This window comes from Schistocerca nitens, chromosome 3 (assembly GCF_023898315.1).
Source record: "Schistocerca nitens isolate TAMUIC-IGC-003100 chromosome 3, iqSchNite1.1, whole genome shotgun sequence".
Lineage (NCBI taxonomy): Eukaryota > Metazoa > Arthropoda > Insecta > Orthoptera > Acrididae > Schistocerca > Schistocerca nitens.
In genome coordinates this window covers 82,052,209-82,071,956 of record NC_064616.1, presented here as the reverse complement: position 1 = coordinate 82,071,956, position 19,748 = coordinate 82,052,209, and the positions used below count along the sequence as shown (strand labels likewise).

General features: G+C 35.9%; 1 protein-coding gene across 7 annotated transcripts in view; it reads right to left on the bottom strand.

The window, feature by feature from the left end:
- LOC126248046 (homeotic protein female sterile-like) overlaps nt 1–19,748 on the bottom strand; it is a 296,375-nt gene that overhangs the window by 96,199 nt on the left and 180,428 nt on the right. For all 7 annotated transcript variants that reach the window (XM_049948674.1, XM_049948680.1, XM_049948681.1 and 4 more), the window contains exons 12-13: nt 15,875–16,020; nt 3,765–3,918 (exon numbers count right to left, since the gene is read on the bottom strand). In XM_049948674.1, coding sequence (XP_049804631.1) covers nt 3,765–3,918; nt 15,875–16,020 — 300 coding nt within the window. The remainder of the gene's footprint in view (nt 1–3,764; nt 3,919–15,874; nt 16,021–19,748) is intronic.

Below are 19,748 nucleotides of genomic sequence, written 5' to 3'. Positions count from 1 at the left end.
TCAAAAACAAAAATTTATTTGAGACTTTTGAAGTCAAACTAAAATATTGTCAGTACAAGTGTGTAAACTAGATGTTTTGAATAAAAATTTGGTACTGGCCTAATTTTGACTTAAAGTTATTAACCTTATGACTCCACTAATCAACATTTTACTGCAAAGCACCATGTTACAGCTGCTTTCACCGTATAGCTTAGCCTACACCATTAGTAAAACGTACCGACAGATAGCCCAGCATTTTCATCAATCCGGCATCGGGACGGTCCCGAATGTGCTGGAATCCTACTGTATAACCACTGTACACCCATAGCTTATCCTTCGTAAATGCCAGTTTTGTCTAAATACATACTTCACTCCAAGTTAACATACTTTTACTAAAATAAAGGGTGTATTATCATTTTCTTACAATAGCACAGATTCCAATTTTTTTTTTTTTTTTGGCAGAGTCAGGTGGGGGGGGGGGGGGGGTTGCATGTTCAGACTTTCTATGAATTCCATGAACATGGTTATTCCTCTTAAGACACTTCTGGAAGTAGGAGTACATCATTTACTCAAAAGATCTCCCCCCCCCCCCCCCAAAAAAAAAAAAAAAAAAAAGCAGTAACTTATCTATTTAAGCTAGCCTACAGCCACTAAGTACCAAAAATGTTTTATTATAATGTATCGTACTTGATAACTTGCACACGATCTTCCCAGAGGAGGAAAGGGTGGCTGCTCAGCTCAATGTTGAAGGTTGTTTTCTATGTTGTTGTTCTATCTTTGTGTCGTGCTAAACATGCCTACAGTGATAATTTGTTACCAGAGGTAGCTTATTACATAATGGAATGAATGTAGTGGACATGGCACGAAATCCTGAAACAACTTAGGTTTGTACATAACATCACTGTCCGTGTTCCCGGTACAACTCAATTTCTAAATATTCACAGGAAATAAACCTTCCCTGCCCTATTTTTGAAACACATTATATATTGGGAAGACCACAAAGGCCGAACCAGATCTTCCGGAACTATTATTTCCGCCAAATGTAAGTATTAAACATTTCTATATTCACTTACATGTTTTTCACTATTTATTACTGAAACATACCATTGCAAAAATGCTACATGAAACGTGTGATGCTGAAATAAGGGTTGAAGTGTCACAACTTTTGTTGGTAACATCACATGTTCTTACTAGTGACCAACTAAAGTTCTTCAGATTCATGAATTTAGTAACAGCTTACTGGTAACAAACTATGGTGGACTCCACTTGATGATAGTTGCCAGTCCAGTAGGCTTGACGTAAAAGATGTGACAGAAATGTTAGTCAGCATAAAACCACCGTTAGCTCTTGTAGTTAAGTTCATATGTTCATAGATCTTTTGTTTCCATTTTCCATCTGTTTATTTGCCTGCCTGATATTTGTTGATTCCACATTATTTACCGTGTGAAAGTTCCTAAGCTTGCATTTGTTGTTGTATGGCTAACTTTGACCACTAACATATAACATTTCAGCAAATTTATTCGATTTGTGTGTGTTTGAATACTCATAAGAGTGTGTGGTCAGTAGCACAACAAAAATAAAAAGTGACTAAGTGATGTAAGTTTCAGGATACAAACAGAATGAAAGCGAAAATTTACAGAAGCACTCCACAAAGAATTTACATTTGACACTTTCATTAATAAAATCGGAGACTTATCTTAAACCCAGAGGAAGTATTCATTTTTAAATACAATGTCTGAAGTAAGGAGACATCAGCACACAGTGTACTTAGCACTGATGAAAAACCATTTAGCATTGATGAAAAGCATACGAATAATTCCTTAGTGATCCAGCAACAGACATGTTAATTTCGGGATGGATTTCAAAATAATTGGATATCTATTATTCTTGCATAACTGTAAGAAAATTTAAAATGCTTGAAGCTGAATATTATAAAAAAGTACAATAATAATTGTAGTACTGACAGATATTAATGAATGCAACAAGAACTACATTAAAAAATAGAAATGGCTGAAAAAATGTTTTTTGGGTGAGCCAATCTGCTGAAAGAGAACATTATCTGATGAGGTAAAATGTTCTTTCGGGTTGGATTCGAACCAGAGATCTACGGACATCATCTTACAAAATTTGACACTTAGCTACTGAATAACTGAGTTATAGTTGGGTAAAATGACAATTTTCACTAGGAGCTTAATTTTGTTGAATGACACTATCCTTCACTGCAGCAGTGGGAGAGCATATCTCAGAGGTAAGTGAATGTTTATCTCCTCACAGTGCAACACACGTGTAATTAAGCTAGTCCACTTGTGTGTCGACATTGTGGCAATTTGCCCTTACAGTGCACCAAATTTTACACATCTTCTCACTCACTGGAACACCAAAAATAAGTTTTCAGGAGTTTTTATAGATGTATTTGTACCATATGGTACTACACACAATTTGTAACAAATTTTCCATAGCATAAGTTCCAAAACAAGACATCTCTCTGACTGAACATTATGACAGTAGGAGTAGTGAGCTAGCCAGTGACGTCACAAGCATCACGACTCGAATGGGGGGGGGGGGGGGGGGGTTTAGTGGGCTTTAAAATTATTTGAATTTTGTTTCCTTTTTACAAAAGTATACTGAAATGCACGAGGAAAAAAGCATGCCAGGTGCATAAAATGACAAATTAATCATTTAAAACAATTTCCAGAAAACAGCTGAATACCCTATTGCACAGTAGGTGTTATTAAATACTGTGCATCGTGTGTGTTGCTCATTGTTTTCTTTTTTTGCTTTGAAATGACTGAAAAGACTAATCCTGGTCAATCACAGAGTTTGATTACAGCCCTCACAACACCAGAAGGGATTGATGAGTCCTCTAACCCCATCTGTCAGATCTGTTTTCACAGAAAAACAGAACATGAGTGTACGTTGGCACCCTGCGGGAAGGAAGTGGGGCTCCTTTCACTGCTCCTCATCCCTCTGGTAGTCGTAATTCTAATTTGTTTACACTTTAGCTGACTGCCAGTTTACAGTGTCCATACTCTGCACTATAGTGACCATAAAAGACAACCTGCCAAAGTCTTATCCTAACATGTGAGTAGTTTATTTTTGGTTCTACTTCAACGCTACCTCATCGGTTCTACCTCTAGCACTGTCAAATATGGGTCGCACACCTACGAATGTGCATGAAAGGTCAAAACCAATATTCTGCAGATTTTGTAATTATCAAGTTGAGTAGGAAAAGAAAAATAATGTTGAGAAACATCTTAAAGCAGAGGAGTACTCTGTTCACATTCAGGACAATGCTGCTGCTTCTTCTCACCAGAAACACTTATACTTAAATAGAAGAAAAAGAAGAAAACAATTGCAACTGAAACAGTCAATTTCAATTTGTCTTCAGGCGCATTGTACAACAACTTTTTAAATTTGTACATCTAATCATTTAGGACCATGGGGGGAGGTTGGCAGTGTATAGTTGTGAATTTTAGAGGAGCAAAGCAATCATATTTGTTACACAATTTAGTAATAACCATACACAGAATTTGAAAATGAACATTGCAAACAACCAAGCAGGAAAAAACGTTACTTTGAACACACTCTTGATCACAAAACTAGCCAATTGAAATGATAATCCACAACACTTCAATTACAGTATTGACCACAAAGATGATCAACATTATTTAAATTCATACGTGCTCTATCCATCTGAAACAATGCTCTGCTAGCTTTGAAGATATTACAAGAAATGGCTACAGTAACTTCTTATGGGAATAGTGGTTCAATATCAATAGTATTACCTGTTCCTGAAGGAGTGCTAGCTTGCGAACACGCTCAGCATCAGAATCGTCTGAATCAGATGAAGATCCACTGCTTGATTCACTTCCTGAAGTGGTCACAGACATCTTTTCATTCTTGCTCCCAGAAACTGGTTCTTCTGGTATTTTCGCATATCTGAGAACACACACATTACTTTATTGCTGTAGCAATATCCTAGAAATTAGTATCAATGACAAGGAAAGGGAAGTTATTTCCTGGTAAAGATGAAAATACCACAAATGGAAGTATTAAATTTCAAAAGCAAGGAACAAACACATGAGCAACAACAGTAACTGACCTTAAATGTTATTAGCAACTGTACTTTTATGTCATTATCCTGTAACAATGTGAAACCCCCACAGCCTGGGTTTCAGATGGACAGTGTCTATGAAACACCTATTTACATGTTTATCGATAATGTTACAAAAAATATCATGATAAAATTTCATCACCCGATACTTTTTAAATACTTATCCTAAAATTTTGACTGTGTTAAATTTCTCGAGAAGTGTAGAATTTACTGAGGGGTTTTCAAAAGGTTCTATCTTTCGTTCTCTCTATTCATTTAATATAGTAACATGTTACAACAAGCAAGGTACAAAGTTAGGGAACAACACCAGGCCGGAATACTCAGCCAAACTGACTAGATTCAGCTAGCACTGCCACAAAAATAGCTCTCAGGTTGGAAACAGACACCAAAACTATTTGAAACATTTTCATTCAATCCTGCTTACAGTATTTTATAAGAATATTTATTAATGACAAGGCAAATAGAATGTGTATCTACCTTTACATAGTGAACACACAAATTACTCATAGTTGAGAGACTTCTCAACTCTGTCGATACTACTGATATAAATGTACCACATTCCAACACGCCTCCTTTACAAATTCATCCTTGCTCAAAGATCTGGTGCTACATTGTTTTCTGACTGTACTTTACAAATATCTATCACTGAAATAACATACATTCACAAAATCCCCAAGGTACTGATTTTTTGTAACGTTACCATGTCTAGCAATACTGACTGCCTCTAAGTTGTCTTCATACGTCTGAACAAACTCATCAGACTTTACATCAAAAATATTTAAAATATTCAGAATTAGCTTAATCTTAGGACAGTTTCTGAGAACGCTGCATACTCAGAAAAAGTAGAAGATTGCATCACTTCCTGTTTCTCAGATTTCCAAAATATCTCATTTCTAAATAATTTATGAAGTGATCAAAAAGTTTCCTTTCGAAGGTCGTACAGCCCAGACGTAGTATGCTGTGAGCATTGAGGCAATCATCCCACTGATGGACCAGTTTGAACGCACTTGTTTGGTAAAATATCACATCCTGCTGGGTGAAGCAGTCTGTAATTGCCTGCCATACATCCTGATACAACAAGAAAAATGGCTCTGAGCACTATGGGACTCAACTGCTGAGGTCATTAGTCGCCTAGAACTTAGAACTAGTTAAACCTAACTAACCTAAGGACATCACAAACATCCATGCCCGAGGCAGGATTCGAACCTGCGACCGTAGCGGTCTTGCGGTTCCAGACTGCAGCGCCTTTAACCGCACGGCCACTTCGGCCGGCTTGATACAACAGGAATCGTCACCACTTCAAGGACTTATCTAAGGGACTGACGATGTGATAAGCATATGCAGAGAGATCAGGACTATAGGATAGTACTCTAATGTGTCCCTCTTGAGTTGGCGTCCGTGTTACAATATTTGTAATATGGGGACGTGTCTTATCAAGAAGCAGCACCACTACTTGTTGCAGTTTTCCCAGATATTTTGCCTTAAATTCCATGCCATAATTTCTCCAGCACTGGGCAGTTCTGGTCCTCAGTGATGGTAACATAAGATTGCTAGAAATCAATAATCAATGGGCCCAATAATCAAAGAACAGAATGAGCATCACCTTTCCATACGACGGTTGGCTCTTGAACTTCCTGGAATGGGGGGACAATGGATGAAACAAGCTCTCGTTTCTTGCACTAAGAACATGTTCCTTTCAACACTGAAACAAACCCTCTGGTGCTTCAGGCAAACAGCCATCCCATTCAATCTTTGTACGGCATTCATTCAACACCCAGGCTATCGACTTGCTGCAGACCTAAGGTTAGTCTAACTCCTGTCAAATAATGTGTTGCATAATACTAAATCTGATGTCAAGGTCCTCTGCTAGCACACAAATGTTTATGTGCTGGTCCGCGCTAATTGCATCATCAACTGCCTGCTTGTTGTCCATGATGGATGAGGCCAGCCACCCAGAAACACTGCCTCCCACCCCCCGCACCTCTCAATGCACATTCTTTATTTTATGATGGATGTCTACCTGGTATTCATCCTTCGGCAGCCAAGAAAAGAATAGCATTCATCCTTTAGCAGCCAAGAAAAGTATAACATGCTGAGATGCATTTGGCACTAACGTCGCCACGGTTCTTGTCATTTACTCACTCCCCCTGCCCCCCCCCCCCCCCACACACACACACAAACAAGAAAGATGTGAATGTCAGTGCTTATGTACCCACATTGGGTTCACACTATGTTGCATATACACAGCAACAATATTGTCCAATGGAAACCTCTTATAGACTTACAATCTATACGATCACCTGCCTAATCCACAGCCACAAAACAATGTAAGAGATCAATTATTTTCAGTCCTTCCATATGTTAGCTTCAAACCTTTTGTTTAATGCAATTATTTCGGTACTCGCAAAGCATACTTTAACTGAGCATTACTGTGACAATTTTAAAATCTACTCAAATAGTCTGCACTATAACTTATATTTGGCCGTATTATTGAGTTAATATACAGGAGTGCACTCATGAAGGTCCTATTCTTAATATCATGATTTGCGTCTTGTTCTGTTTCTAATTTCATGGAACATGTAACTTAATACATAATTACAATATTAAATAGCAAAGAAGTACAGAAATTGTCAAGTATTGGAAAAATGGATGTGTGAAGTTCTTGTGCAATGTACTCATTTATTAACTATTACAAAAATATATATTTGTCCTCCTCCATTCCTTAGCCTCATCAACAGGAAACATTGAGCCAGTTGACTTACTGATTAAAAATACCAAATACCGTCACACTAACAAAGATAATTTTATTGATACAAGCTTTGTTCATGGAAGGCCTTCGACTGTGTTGACCACAAAATATTACTGCAGAAGTTGGACCATTATGGAGCAAGGGGAGTAGCTTACAATTGGTTCGCCTCTTACTTCAAGAGCAGAAAGCAGAAGGTAATTCTCCGCAATATTGAGAGTGGTAGTGATGTTCAGTCCCAATGGGGCACTGTCAAGTGGGGCGTTCCTCAAGGGTCGGTGCTGGGGCCACTGCTGTTTCTTATTTATGTAAATGATATGCCTTCTAGTATTACAGGTGATTCAAAAATATTTCTGTCTGCTGATGATATCAACTTGGTAGTGAAGGATCTTGTATGTAATATTGAAACAGTATCAAATAGTGTAGTTCATGAAATAAGTTCGTGGCTTGTGGAAAATAATTTGATGCTAAATCACAGTAAGACTCAGTTTTTACAGTTTCTAACTCACAATTCAAAACGAACCGATATTTTGATCGGACAGAATGGGCCTATTATAAGCGAGACGGAACAGTTCAAGTTCCTAGGCGTTCGGATAGATAGTAAGCTGTTGTGGACATGTTCAGGATCTTGTTCAGAAACTAAATGCTGCTTTATTTACCATTAGAACAGTATCTGAAATAAGTGACAGTTCAACACGAAAAGTAGTCTACTTTGCATATTTTCATATGCTTATGTCGTATGGTATTTTTTGGGGTAATTCTTCTGATTCAAAAAGGGTATTTTTGGCTCGAAAACGGGCTGTTCGAGCTATATGTGGTGTAAGTTCGAGAACATCTTGTCGACCCCAATTCAATAGTAAGGGAATTCTGACATTGCCCTCACAGTATATATTTTCTTTAATGTCGTTTGTTGTTAGCAATATTAGCTTATTCCCAAGAGTTAGCAGTTTTCACTCAGTTAATACAACACAGAAATCAAATCTGCATGTGGAATGTACTTCCTTGACTCTTGTGCAGAAAGGGGTGCAGTATTCTGCTGCATCCATTTTCAATAAGCTACCACACGAACTCAAAAATCTTAGCAGTAGCCCAAACACTTTTAAGCCTAAACTGAAGAGTTTCCTCATGGCTCACTCCTCCTATTCTGTCAAGGAGCTCCTGGAAGAGCTGAAAAATTAAGCAAATTCCATAGTTACATTGTTGAATTTATTTATTTAAACTTACAACTTGTCGCCTGAAGATGCTTCTTATATTTCACTTTATCAGTTTCTACTACCATGTTATAATTTCATGTATTGACTTGTTCCATGACCATAGAGACTTCTCCTTAATTTGGTCCCATCGAACAATAAATAAATAAATAAATAAATAAAATTGTTTCTGTGCATTTGATTGGTATTTTGTTATACTGGCTTTTAACCCTTTCACTGCAGGGAATGTGTATACATGTCCTACTCTGTCATTCCCCAGGTGCTGTGGACACGTACACATGCGCTGCTCGTGTGCTATTCTACATGCATAGTGAGCGGCCAACTTCTCACCAATGTTGATGAATTACTTCCATATCTTGGTGAATAAAAAAGCTTCTAGTATTTTTCGTACAATTTAAATGCCTCTGTGTGCTATCATTTGCTAAAAAAAAACTCATTTTGATATCTTGAATTGTTTATGAAATACGTCAGTTGTTACGACCACATAATACCTGATGCCTGGGATGGAAATGGGCACATAGCGTCCAACCATCCACTGGACGTAAAAATCAATATCTCGATAATGAAATGGGAACCGATCTGTTATCAATTTTAAATAAAATTTATGTATCTTACCTACATTTCTTATACTGTAGCGTATGATCTAAAATAAACCAGATGCACAGTTTACACAATGCACTTTTACCTCTGCAAACTCTCTAAAATTTTGTCCAATGTTTTACTTAATTTGAGGCAGTGCAGTAACTATGATGAATAATGAAAATAAATGCAGTTCTTTATCAAGCTAAGATAGGAGACTGTAATATGTGGAAAAATCAAGTTTCTCCAGTTACGAATTTGGTAGTTAAAAATATGCTTTTTCCTGGGTGAAGTACATTTTTTCTGCATTAAAGAGACAATCTGCGAAACCAATCAATCCTTTATATGGTAAAGGTTTCACACACTGGTATAAAACTTCCCATCACTTTACAAAACGAAACCCAGCAAAAAACAACACTTTTGGAAAGATCTTTGATGGGTGGCAACTTGTGTGCTGCATATTTTCATGTTACAAAACTATAACTACGAATTCCACAAAATACAGCATGGCATCTTCTCAAGCACTGGAAATGAAATTGCCCTATGTGATTTGTCAGCTGGTCATAGCTCATGTCATATGATCTCACCAGCCATGGACAGCAGGGTCATTTCATGTCAAATTGACTAATTTCTGAACATTTTCATGCTCTAACATCACAAATTTCAATAAAACTATTTGTTAACATTTGCACATGTCTCCAATAAACAGTGGTATAAAGTTTAATATTCACTGAAGTAAAGGTGGCCGAGTTATAGTCACTTATGGGCCAATCCATATGAAGTGGTCCAGTGATGGTTGCTTGACCATTTTTCAATATTCTAATTTTTTTTATATGTGATTGCCCTAATTTGAGAAGTTCAAAACAGTTTTTTAAAAACACTTTTGATCTTGCACCTTTACTGGATGGCAGCCTTTTTTTTTTTTTTTTAGACATGTGGCGATTTTTCAGTCTGGAGACATTAGCGAAAATTTGAAAATCTCTGCACTGGGTTAAGTTACAACATTGCAATTGACATGATTGTTTTTAGAAAAGTGTCCTCTACTACATTGTCTGTTACACAAAATACCCTAAATTAAAAAATAACCAGTCACATTGACCTCCAAAGTTTGGTAACCAAATTTTCAAAAATCCACTATTTAGGCCCAAAAATAACAAACAAGGACTGATTCATGAGAGTATTTTTTTCCTACAGTTAGATGTCATACACTACTAGCCTCATATAAAGCAAGAACACTTACAAATGTTTCATTAATTTTTTATGAATTTTTGAAATTTGAAAATTTTCATTTTTTGTAAATTTTGGGGTTAGTTATCTCAGGCAGGGCTGAATATAAAAATATGACTTTTGCACAGTTTGTATACCTATATGACAGCAATGTACTGTAAAAATTTGAACACTGATATCTGACTGAACAAAGATATGAATTTTCGAAAATGAGGAAATAATTCACATTACTCTACAACTGATCTTATGGCTGTTGCCTATTTAAATGGTTTACTGTTTCATTTTAATAAAATTTAATTGTGACATATATTTAGTTAACACTATCACCCAATATTCATTTAGTTTATTTATTTTTAATAATGCAATATTAAACAATAGGAGCTTTTGCTTTTGTTCTATGGTAATCAAAATGCTCTTTTACGTTTAGGTTTATTGTCAATAAAGTACATTATTGCTGGGTGGGGCATTGTTGTAATCAGTCTGTTCTGAAACCTCTGTTAGAGTGGTTGTACATACTTCGAGAGTGTAGAATGTGTTATGGGCTTTGTTCTGTGTGTAATCTGTAATTACTTTTGAGAGATTAAATGGAATGCAATAACATGAATGAACAGTGCTCTGTTGGACATATAACAAGTGAAATGTGTCACAAAACAGTTTAAGGTTAAGTTTCAAAAAACTTGAAAAAGTCAATGACTTTGATGAAGTTAGACAAACTGTTTAAATTCCAAGCAAGTTTTTCTGTAACATCACTGTGAGAGTTAACATCAGTATGTGAGTATCATGAGAAGAAATATATTCTGAAGTACAACCACATTTTTGGAAGAAAGTGCTGTGATTCACTTAAAGTTCATAAAAAACCTATTACTAAAGCTTTGAAGGAAATAAAACTTGAATGTTTGTTCTTGTTATGTGAGAGTGAAACAGCTTCCCAAGTGAAACGTAATGCGATTCCCGGAAATTCCCTGTGCCCAAATTGTTACTCAAAAATATTTGTTGTGAATCCAGAACCAGAATCGTGTAACATTGTTAATGACATTGATATTTCTAATGAGGAAGCTGTTAGCATATTGGATTTTGCTTGTTCTAAGTTAGACGTATCTCCTGCTTCGAAAATAATAAAATTAAGTAGCAGAAAAAGAAAAGCAGCTATTGAACATAAGGTACAACAAATTTCAGACAAAATTAGAAGAGACTTGGAATCATGCTTTAATAATACAGATACAAACATTATTTCTAAAGAAGAAGAAAACCTACCACCATCATCATCTGACACTGAATATTTGAGATTAATAGAGAAATTAAAAATTAAAGGTTCAGTGACATCTAAAGAAGAAAAAAATTAACATTTTAAGTTTGCTCCCTCACTCATGGTCAAGAGATAAAATAATTCACAAATTCAATGTTTCTCATCATTTGGTTAAACTAACACGAAAATTTGTGAAAGAGCAAGGCATTCTTCCAGTTTTAGGAAAGAAGAAAGGAGTAGGTATAAGTGAAGAAAAAATTAAAAAGATCCAACAGTTTTTGAATATGATGAAAACAGTAGACTGTGCTCATATTGCAAAGATAGCAAAAGAGTTGTTATAAATGGAGTTAAAGTAGCAAAGCAGAAATGACTAGAGCTGTCAAATTTAAATGAACTTTATGTAGTTTTCAAAAATTATCATCCTTAATGCAAAATTGGAAGGTCAAAATTTTGTGACCTCTGCCCTGAGTGGTGTATTTCGGCTGGATCCTCAGGGACACACTCCATATGTGTTTGTTTATATCATCAAAACGTCAAACTGATGATTGCGGGTGCAAAACTCAGAGATCTTAACTACAAAGAGTTACTAGATTTAATAGTCTGTGACACTAACAGTTATGACTGCATGATGAGTTTGTGTAATAAATGCCCTGGTAAGGAAACCGTTATTGAATTGTTTCACGAATATGATGAGGAAATGCCAGATAGTATTACCTTCAAACAGTGGGTCACAACCGACAGGGCAGAAATGACAACAGTGGTAAAATATCAGGAAGAGCACTTGGAATCTTTAATTGATAACTTACAAAAACTCAAAAGTTACCACTATGTTTCTAAAATCCAAAGTAAGTTTTTGAAGGACAAAAAAGCACAATTTTGTGAAACTGAATGTATAGTGCTAGCTGATTTTGCAGAAAATTTTACATTTGTGAGTCAGGATGCAATACAAGAGTACCACTGGGTCAATGACCAGGTAACAGTGAATCCATTTATTCTCTACTTTAAAAATGAGAAAGATAAAGTTTGCAGTTCTTCAATTTGTATTTTAAGCGACTACTTGGAGCACAACACTTTGGCTGTACATGTGTTTCAAAAGTATGTAATAAATCACATAAAAGAAAATTTCCCAAGGTTAAGAAGCTGGTATACTTTTCAGATGGAAGTGGTAGTCAGTATAAGAACAAAAAGAATTTTTCAAATTTGTGCAACAACAAAGTAGACTTTGGGTTGGAGGCTGAATGGCACTTTTATGCCTCTTGCCATGGTAAAAATGCATGTGATGGAGTAGGAGGTACAACAAAATGTGAAGCAAGTAAAGCCAGCCTACAAAGGCCATGCACAGATCAAATTCTCACAGTACAGGTATGTCTTTTGCAAGGATAATATTAAAGGCATTACCTGTTTTCTGATCAAGAAAGAAGAAGTGGTTCTGAAAATGAAAACACTTCACACCAGATTTGAAAACTGTATAGCAATAAAAGGAACAAAGGATTTCCACAAATTCCTTGGCATAGCAGAAAACTTAGTTCAATGCTATGTAACATCAGAAACCGAAATTTATGAGGATCATTGTGTCAGTACAATTACATCTCTGTCTTTAATGTTGCATGAAATAGTGGCATGTGTGTATGATGGACAGTGGTGGCTTGCAGAGGTTGAAAGAATAATTTTGGAAAACAATGTTGTTTTTGTGCATTTTTACCACCGTGCTGGCCCAAGAACATCATTCAAAAAATCTACTAGTGACAAAGTTTGGATACCAATGAAAAATGTTTTAAGAAAACGTTCAGTGCTTGAACTTACCACAGCAACTGGGAGGACTAATTCTATATCACAGAAGCAGTCTGAAGAAATAAGTGTTCCTAACATTCACCACAAGGTTTAGGAACAGTCGCATCTTGAAGGATGTTAATTCAAAATATTTATTTTAAGTATGTCAAAATAATATAAATGTTAGTTTCAGTGATGTTTCCACTTTTTGTATTATAATTCAGTACCTTACTACAATAATAAATGATTATATCCCACCAACATCACACATTAACAGGCAACAGCCATAAGATCAGTTGTAGAGTAATGTGAATTATCTCTTCCTTTTCAAAAATTCATATCTTTGTTCAGTCAGATGTCAATGTCGAAATTTTTCCAGTACGTTGCTATCATATAGGTGTACAAACTGTGCAAAAATCATATTTTTATATTCAGTCCCGCCTGAGATAGCTAATCCCAAAATTTACAAAAAATGAAAATTTTCAAATTTCAAAAAAAAAATCATAAAAATTAAGGAAACATTTGTAAGTATTCTTGCTCTATATGAGGCTAGTAGTGTATGATATCTAACTATAGGAAAAAAATATACTCTCATAAATCACTCCTTGTTTATTATTTTTGGGCCTAAAAATTGGACCTTTGAAAATTTGGAGGTCGTTTTGACTGGTTATTTTTTATTTTACGGTATTTTTTTTGCAACAGACTATGTTGTAGAGGACAATTTTCTAAAAACAATCATGTCAACTGTAATGTTTTAACTTAACCCAGTGCAGAGATCTTCATATTTTTGCTTAAGTCTCTAAACCGAAACATTATCGCACACTTACAAAAGAAAATGGTCGCCATTCAGTAAAGGTGAAAGGTAATTAAAAAAAGAAAAAAACTGTTTTGAACTCCTCAATTATAGGGTAATCATATACAAAAATTAAAATATTTGAAAATGGTCAAGCAACCAACTTAATTTGTATTGGATCACTTCATTCGGATTGACCCTTATTTGACTTTGCCCATAGCGAGCATGAATTTCTGAGAAATTTGAGCAGTTATATCACGAGCTATATTTCAATCAAAGGAATGAAATTTGGCCCTCTTATACAACTTTGTGTGTTCTCTTAACAAAAATAACCAAAAGAATTTTACAAGCCATATTCCACCAGAAAATGTTAGACAAAAATCACCTGAAAAAATTTCAACGTCTGGCTTCTTATATCTCAGGGACAAAAGATATGACGAATGTGAAACTTGGCATGTAGAAACCTAATAATACAAGGTTCTCAAATATAAAGTATTAATTTATGTACCACTACTCAATACTGAATAAATGAAGTGCAAAATTAGAGATTCTGTAAAAAGATAAAAAAATCCTGTGTTTTCAAACAGTTTTTTCCAAAAAACCATGTTTTATAAAACTTTCCAGACTGGGCTAGTTAGAAAGACCATTGTTTTAACTGCCAAAAAAAGTGTATTTGACTATCCAACACTGGTTAACCATGCTAGATAATATGAATCAAAGTTCGACGTGAAAATCGCAGCCTAGAAAAGATGTGAACTTCAAATTCTTATCTCTCATACAGTAAATGCATGCTGAACATGTCAAAAATGTGGAATACAAAATTTCATTCCTCTACTATTTTCTAATTATCTCCACATTCGTTGAAATAATAATGATTTTTGTAAAATGTTGAAAGTAAGGTATATTTTGCACTTCTTTTACAAATTACATTTTTCATTAACTTCAAAACCAGTCTCATTCAAAACAATGTGTTTTAAGTCCTTGGGTTCATGTGCGAATGTTCACATAAAATTTCAACGAAATCTGATCATCAAGCGGGAACGCCTAGGTGAGTTGACATGGAATGACCCAGCCCATATTCAGAGCATAGAGCAAGTGATGTAGTCGGCTAATAGCAGCACCACAACAGTAGCACAAGCACACAAATACGGAAAGTGAGTGGTGTGAATTAATATACAACTTTTTTTTTTACAGTGCTTCAATTTCAGCAGCTGAATATTTATGACAAGTACAACCAAATTTTCACTGCTGTTCACTGAACATTTTGTGGGTTACCTGGCTGAATACATGTTCTGTTGACAACTTTGACTTTTCCATAGAAAAGACAGTTACATGTGAAATTGCTCAAGAACTCACCTCATATTTCTAAGGATATTTATACTTTTTGCCATCATTATCATATGATTTGTAATCTATGAAAGAACTAAAATAAATATCAAAAAGTAAGCTCGAAACTTGGTCTTTTTTTAGCATGTGTTGCCCTTCAAGATATATCAAACACAAGTATGCAAGTAAAATTTCAAATAATCGCATAAATGGCTGGTCTTCTGGGGATGAAAGTTTTCGAGTGGCTTGTCCTCAAAGTGTTAATTTTAATGAGAGCCAAACGCTCCTCCACGATTTAAGAATTTTATCACAAATTCTCACAAATAACATAACTCATCTTGTGTAAAACCAAATTCACTTTGAAAGTAACACTTTTCAAACCATTATTTGCAATATTTTCCTGTGGACAGTTGTGACATTATGCTCATTAAAAGCAGTTTTTGTTACAAAGTATTGCATAATCTTCATCCTAAAGCCTTTGACACATTTTGCTGTCAGCAGATGCTTGTGTGTGCACAATGTTTTTTCTGTTGTAAACGGCGCATTTTCTTTGCAGATAAAATTTTAGCCGCAACAAAGCTGTATGCTCAGTACAAGATGCAGAGAGCACATCTGTAACATAACATTTATATCAGATGCTGCAAAAGTACGCTAATGCACTTTGGTGTTCTCTCTAAACAGATAATGACCAGACTATCAACCACCGATGAATGTATAAACAATAGATATATTTCCCTGCACCTAGAAATGCCATGGGAACTTAAAACAGTGCACTTATAATTCCTAGGAACAAAATTTTTGAACTTCCATAATAAAATACTGGTTAGCTCTGTTAAACAAGTATGTTATTGAACCAGTGAAAATTAGTATTATGGTAACTCACCTCATTTCAAACACATCTTGCAGCTTTTTTGCCATTGTTACAACATCGTGATCAGGAGGATTGTACTTGTAACAATTTGTGAATATTAATCTTACATCAGCAGCAAATTCTGCAGCAGTTTTGTATTCCCGATTATCCATTTTTTGCTATATGGAAGGAAAAAATTATCAAATGCGAAAACTGTATTATATATCATGTATAAATATAAGGAATCATGCATTCTAAAGAAATTTTCTTCAACAGAGAGGAAGGAATGGAAGAAACATCCAATTGATGTCTATGTCACTAAAGATGGAATACAAGCTTACACTGGACATATACAGTGAAACGCATTCTTTTTTCAAGTGGGCTTGCCAGTGGTAATGCCAAAAGCACAATTTACACTTACTGAATGATTGCTTATGAAAACATTGCTGCTTTTAACTGTTCCATCACAGCCCACTTTATTCATCTCAGCCGTAATGTTAAAATGGCACAAATGAATAAAATTTAACACTTATACCAAAAAACAAACAACTCTATTGAACAAGAAAATAAGTTGAGCTTTGAGAAAATTTTCATCACATCAGAGATGTGACAATATAAGAATGCACATCTAGTAATGTGTTAAGAGTAGTCTGTTTAAATGCGTGTTTGTGGCTGGATTATTTATTGTTGAGTAGCTCTCTGGATTACACATGAAACAGTTTTGCAAACATCTGTGGTCAATATTTCTGTGGTTTTACTGGCTAACCTCAGCACAAATAAAAAACTTGAACTATTAATGCTGAATGTAAGTAAAGAAAACTAACAAATCTTGAAGAGAATGTATTGCTGGAGATATGATTATTGCACAAAAATTTGCATTGGACTGGCAACTAAACTTAACTTTAATAGAGCCTGACTCAGTTTTGACCTCAACGGAATATGTCTGTCAACTGCAATGAACACTCCCACACCTATGGTGTCTAATCCCCCCCCCCCCTCCCTCTTCTGGTAAATCATTTTGTGCTAAAGCTTTTTAGAATCATTCAAAGAAAATCTACATTTAGTATCGTGGAAACACTCGTATCATTTAACATTAGTTGGAGGTCCTTTAACCTACTGAGAGTAGACTTTTATGTATCTGGATTCAGTGTAGGTTACATGAACAGCCAGTCTTGTGAAGCTAGTTCTGAACAGGTTTGCCGAAAACTGTCTTGAGCAGCTAGTTTGAAAACACATGTGCAAAGTAAATGTTTTAGATCTTGTAATGTGAAACAGGCCTGACCTAATCAACAGTTTCAGTAAAAAGACAAGAATTAATGATCATCATGTCATCACAGTGACGATGGTTACTTAAGTTATAAAACCAGCAAGGAGGCTTGGAGAATATTTATACTGGAAAGAGCAGATAAGCAGTTGTTAGTACCTTACTTAAGACAGTCAACTGATGTCATTTACTTCCAATATGATGGACATTGAGGAATTTATTGGCAAAGTTTAAACTGATTGTAAATCATTGTCTGGAAAAGTATGTACCAGAAAGTGGATTAAGGATGAGAAAGACCCACAGTGGTTTAATAACAATATTCGGAAAATGCTGAGAAAGCAGAGTTTGTTGAAATTTTTGTGCCTATAAAAAGATCAACCCCCAAAGTGTACAATTTCCACTGTCACACTTCACTGAAAGATCTTGTGGAGAACTCTAAGAAAATTCTGGTTCTATGTAAAATTACTAAGCAGTTGAAGTTTTCTATCTAGTAAGTTGTCAACCAGTTTGGTGTGCTGATAGAGGACAGCAAAAGGAAAGCTGCTATCAGCAAAAGGAAATCTGAAGTTTTCAATACCTCATTTAAGAAATCATAAATGCAGGAAGACTGTACAAACAAACTGTTGTTTGACTGTCACACAGACTCCTGTATTTAGGACATAGTAATAGGCATCCCTGGCGTAGAGGGGCAACTGAAAGAGAGTTGAAAACAAGTAAGTTGCCAGGTTTAGATGGAATCCCAATTCGGTTTTGTAGTGTGTCCTCTATGGCATTGGGACCTTACTTAGCTTGCATTTATCACAAATCTGTTGCCCAGCGCACAGTCTCAATCCACTGGATAAAAGTACAGGTGACTCCTGTATATAAGGCTACAGGAACGGACCCAGCAAATATCCTTATCCTCACTTTGCTGCAGAATTCCTGAACATTTTCTCAGAGCGAATATAATAAATCTCCAAGCGAGACAGAAAGCATCTGTCCACAAATCACCAAAGCTTTATACAGCATCACTAATACGAAACTAAGGTTGCCCTTTTCTCACATGATATCCTGCAAACAATGGATGAAGGACAACAGACGAATTTAATATTCCCAAATTTTCAGAAAACGAGCATACAGAAGAGGTTCCCAGCTATGTGAGTTGCTCTCAGACTTCTTACGTAATAGAAACCAGTGTGTTGTACTCAACAGCAAGTGTTATATGAGGACTGCCCAAAAGATGAGAGATACGACTGCTCTTGTTCTCTATATACATAAATGATATGAGGGGCAGGGTGAGCAGCAATCTGTGGCTGTTTGCTGATGGCGCTATGGCGTACAGGAAGGCGTCATTGTCAAGTGACTGTAGGACGATATCAGATTATGTAAGATAAAATTTATAGTTGGTGTGATTAATGGCAGCTTGGTCTAAATGAAGGAAAAAAAAAGTAAGCTAATGCAGATGAGTAGTAATAACAATCCTGTAGTATTCAAGTACAGCTTTAATAGTACGCTGCTATACACAGTTACGTTGATTAAACATCTAGGCTTAATGTTTTGAAGCGTACTGCTTGAGTGTTTGGGATTCACACAGGAAACAACTGATGACTATCACTACCTCAATTCTTTCGACGATAAACATCTGAGATGAAACATTTTTGTGCCATAAACCAAGTTTGTAGATACATTTTGAAAGGAATAACTTATTCCAAAAATCTGTGCTTCTTTGAGGCTGAAAAGAAGTTTATTTAAAACAGAGCATTCCTTGCACTGATAATACCAGTACATATGTTGGTATATTACATCCAGCAGGAATGTGTCCATTTTGGTTGCCCACATGTATAATTAAAATTACTCTGTGACTTGACATGTTAGTGGGTCAAGTGGTGTGGGCCAGCCGCCAGCCAATTGCAGTTCTTCCTTGAGTGCCATGTGCTGACTGTGTTGCCTCATTTGTAGTTTTCATGCAGCGTCTTGGGAAGTGTGGCTGGCTGGATGCCAGAAACACTGTCCCCTTCCACTACAATCTGTCAATCACAAAGTAAGTTTAATCGGATTATAGTAACTTACTTCTTGCCCACTTTCCTGTAAATAATGGATCAATTTGCTACATTATTCTCACCTTCCTTCCTTCCTTTCTATATCCTATTTCTCAGCACTGCAGACCAATGTATCTTAAGTGTCGAAACCGATTCATTCAAAACTTTTGCTTCACTTAAAATCAGGGCACTACAAATATATACCAGTTCCAAATACTTGTGCACGGAATGCACAAAGTCGCTGCCTTGTCCACGGATTAGAATTCCTTTACCCACCCTTGACATCTTTGAAAGCTGTGAAAGTGTTCTTTTAATGGAGAACGCTAATTGAAGCAATGCCAACAAATGTTTCACAGCAAAGTGCTTAAAAACACAAACTCACAACAAAAGTTAGGGGAGGGGAGGGGGGGAGGGGAGGGGAGGGGAGGGGAGGGACTGCAGGGAGAGAAAAAAAAGAGACAGAAAGGATAAGAAAAACTGAAGCCAATGATGCAAGGTTCCACTGATAATGTTGCAGAAGAAAGTGTTACACGTGCTGCAATGTTAGTTTCACATTGGGGAAGCTGTCTTTCCACTCATGTTACCAGCACAATGACATCATATCCCCTAAATAGGGCTAAACATC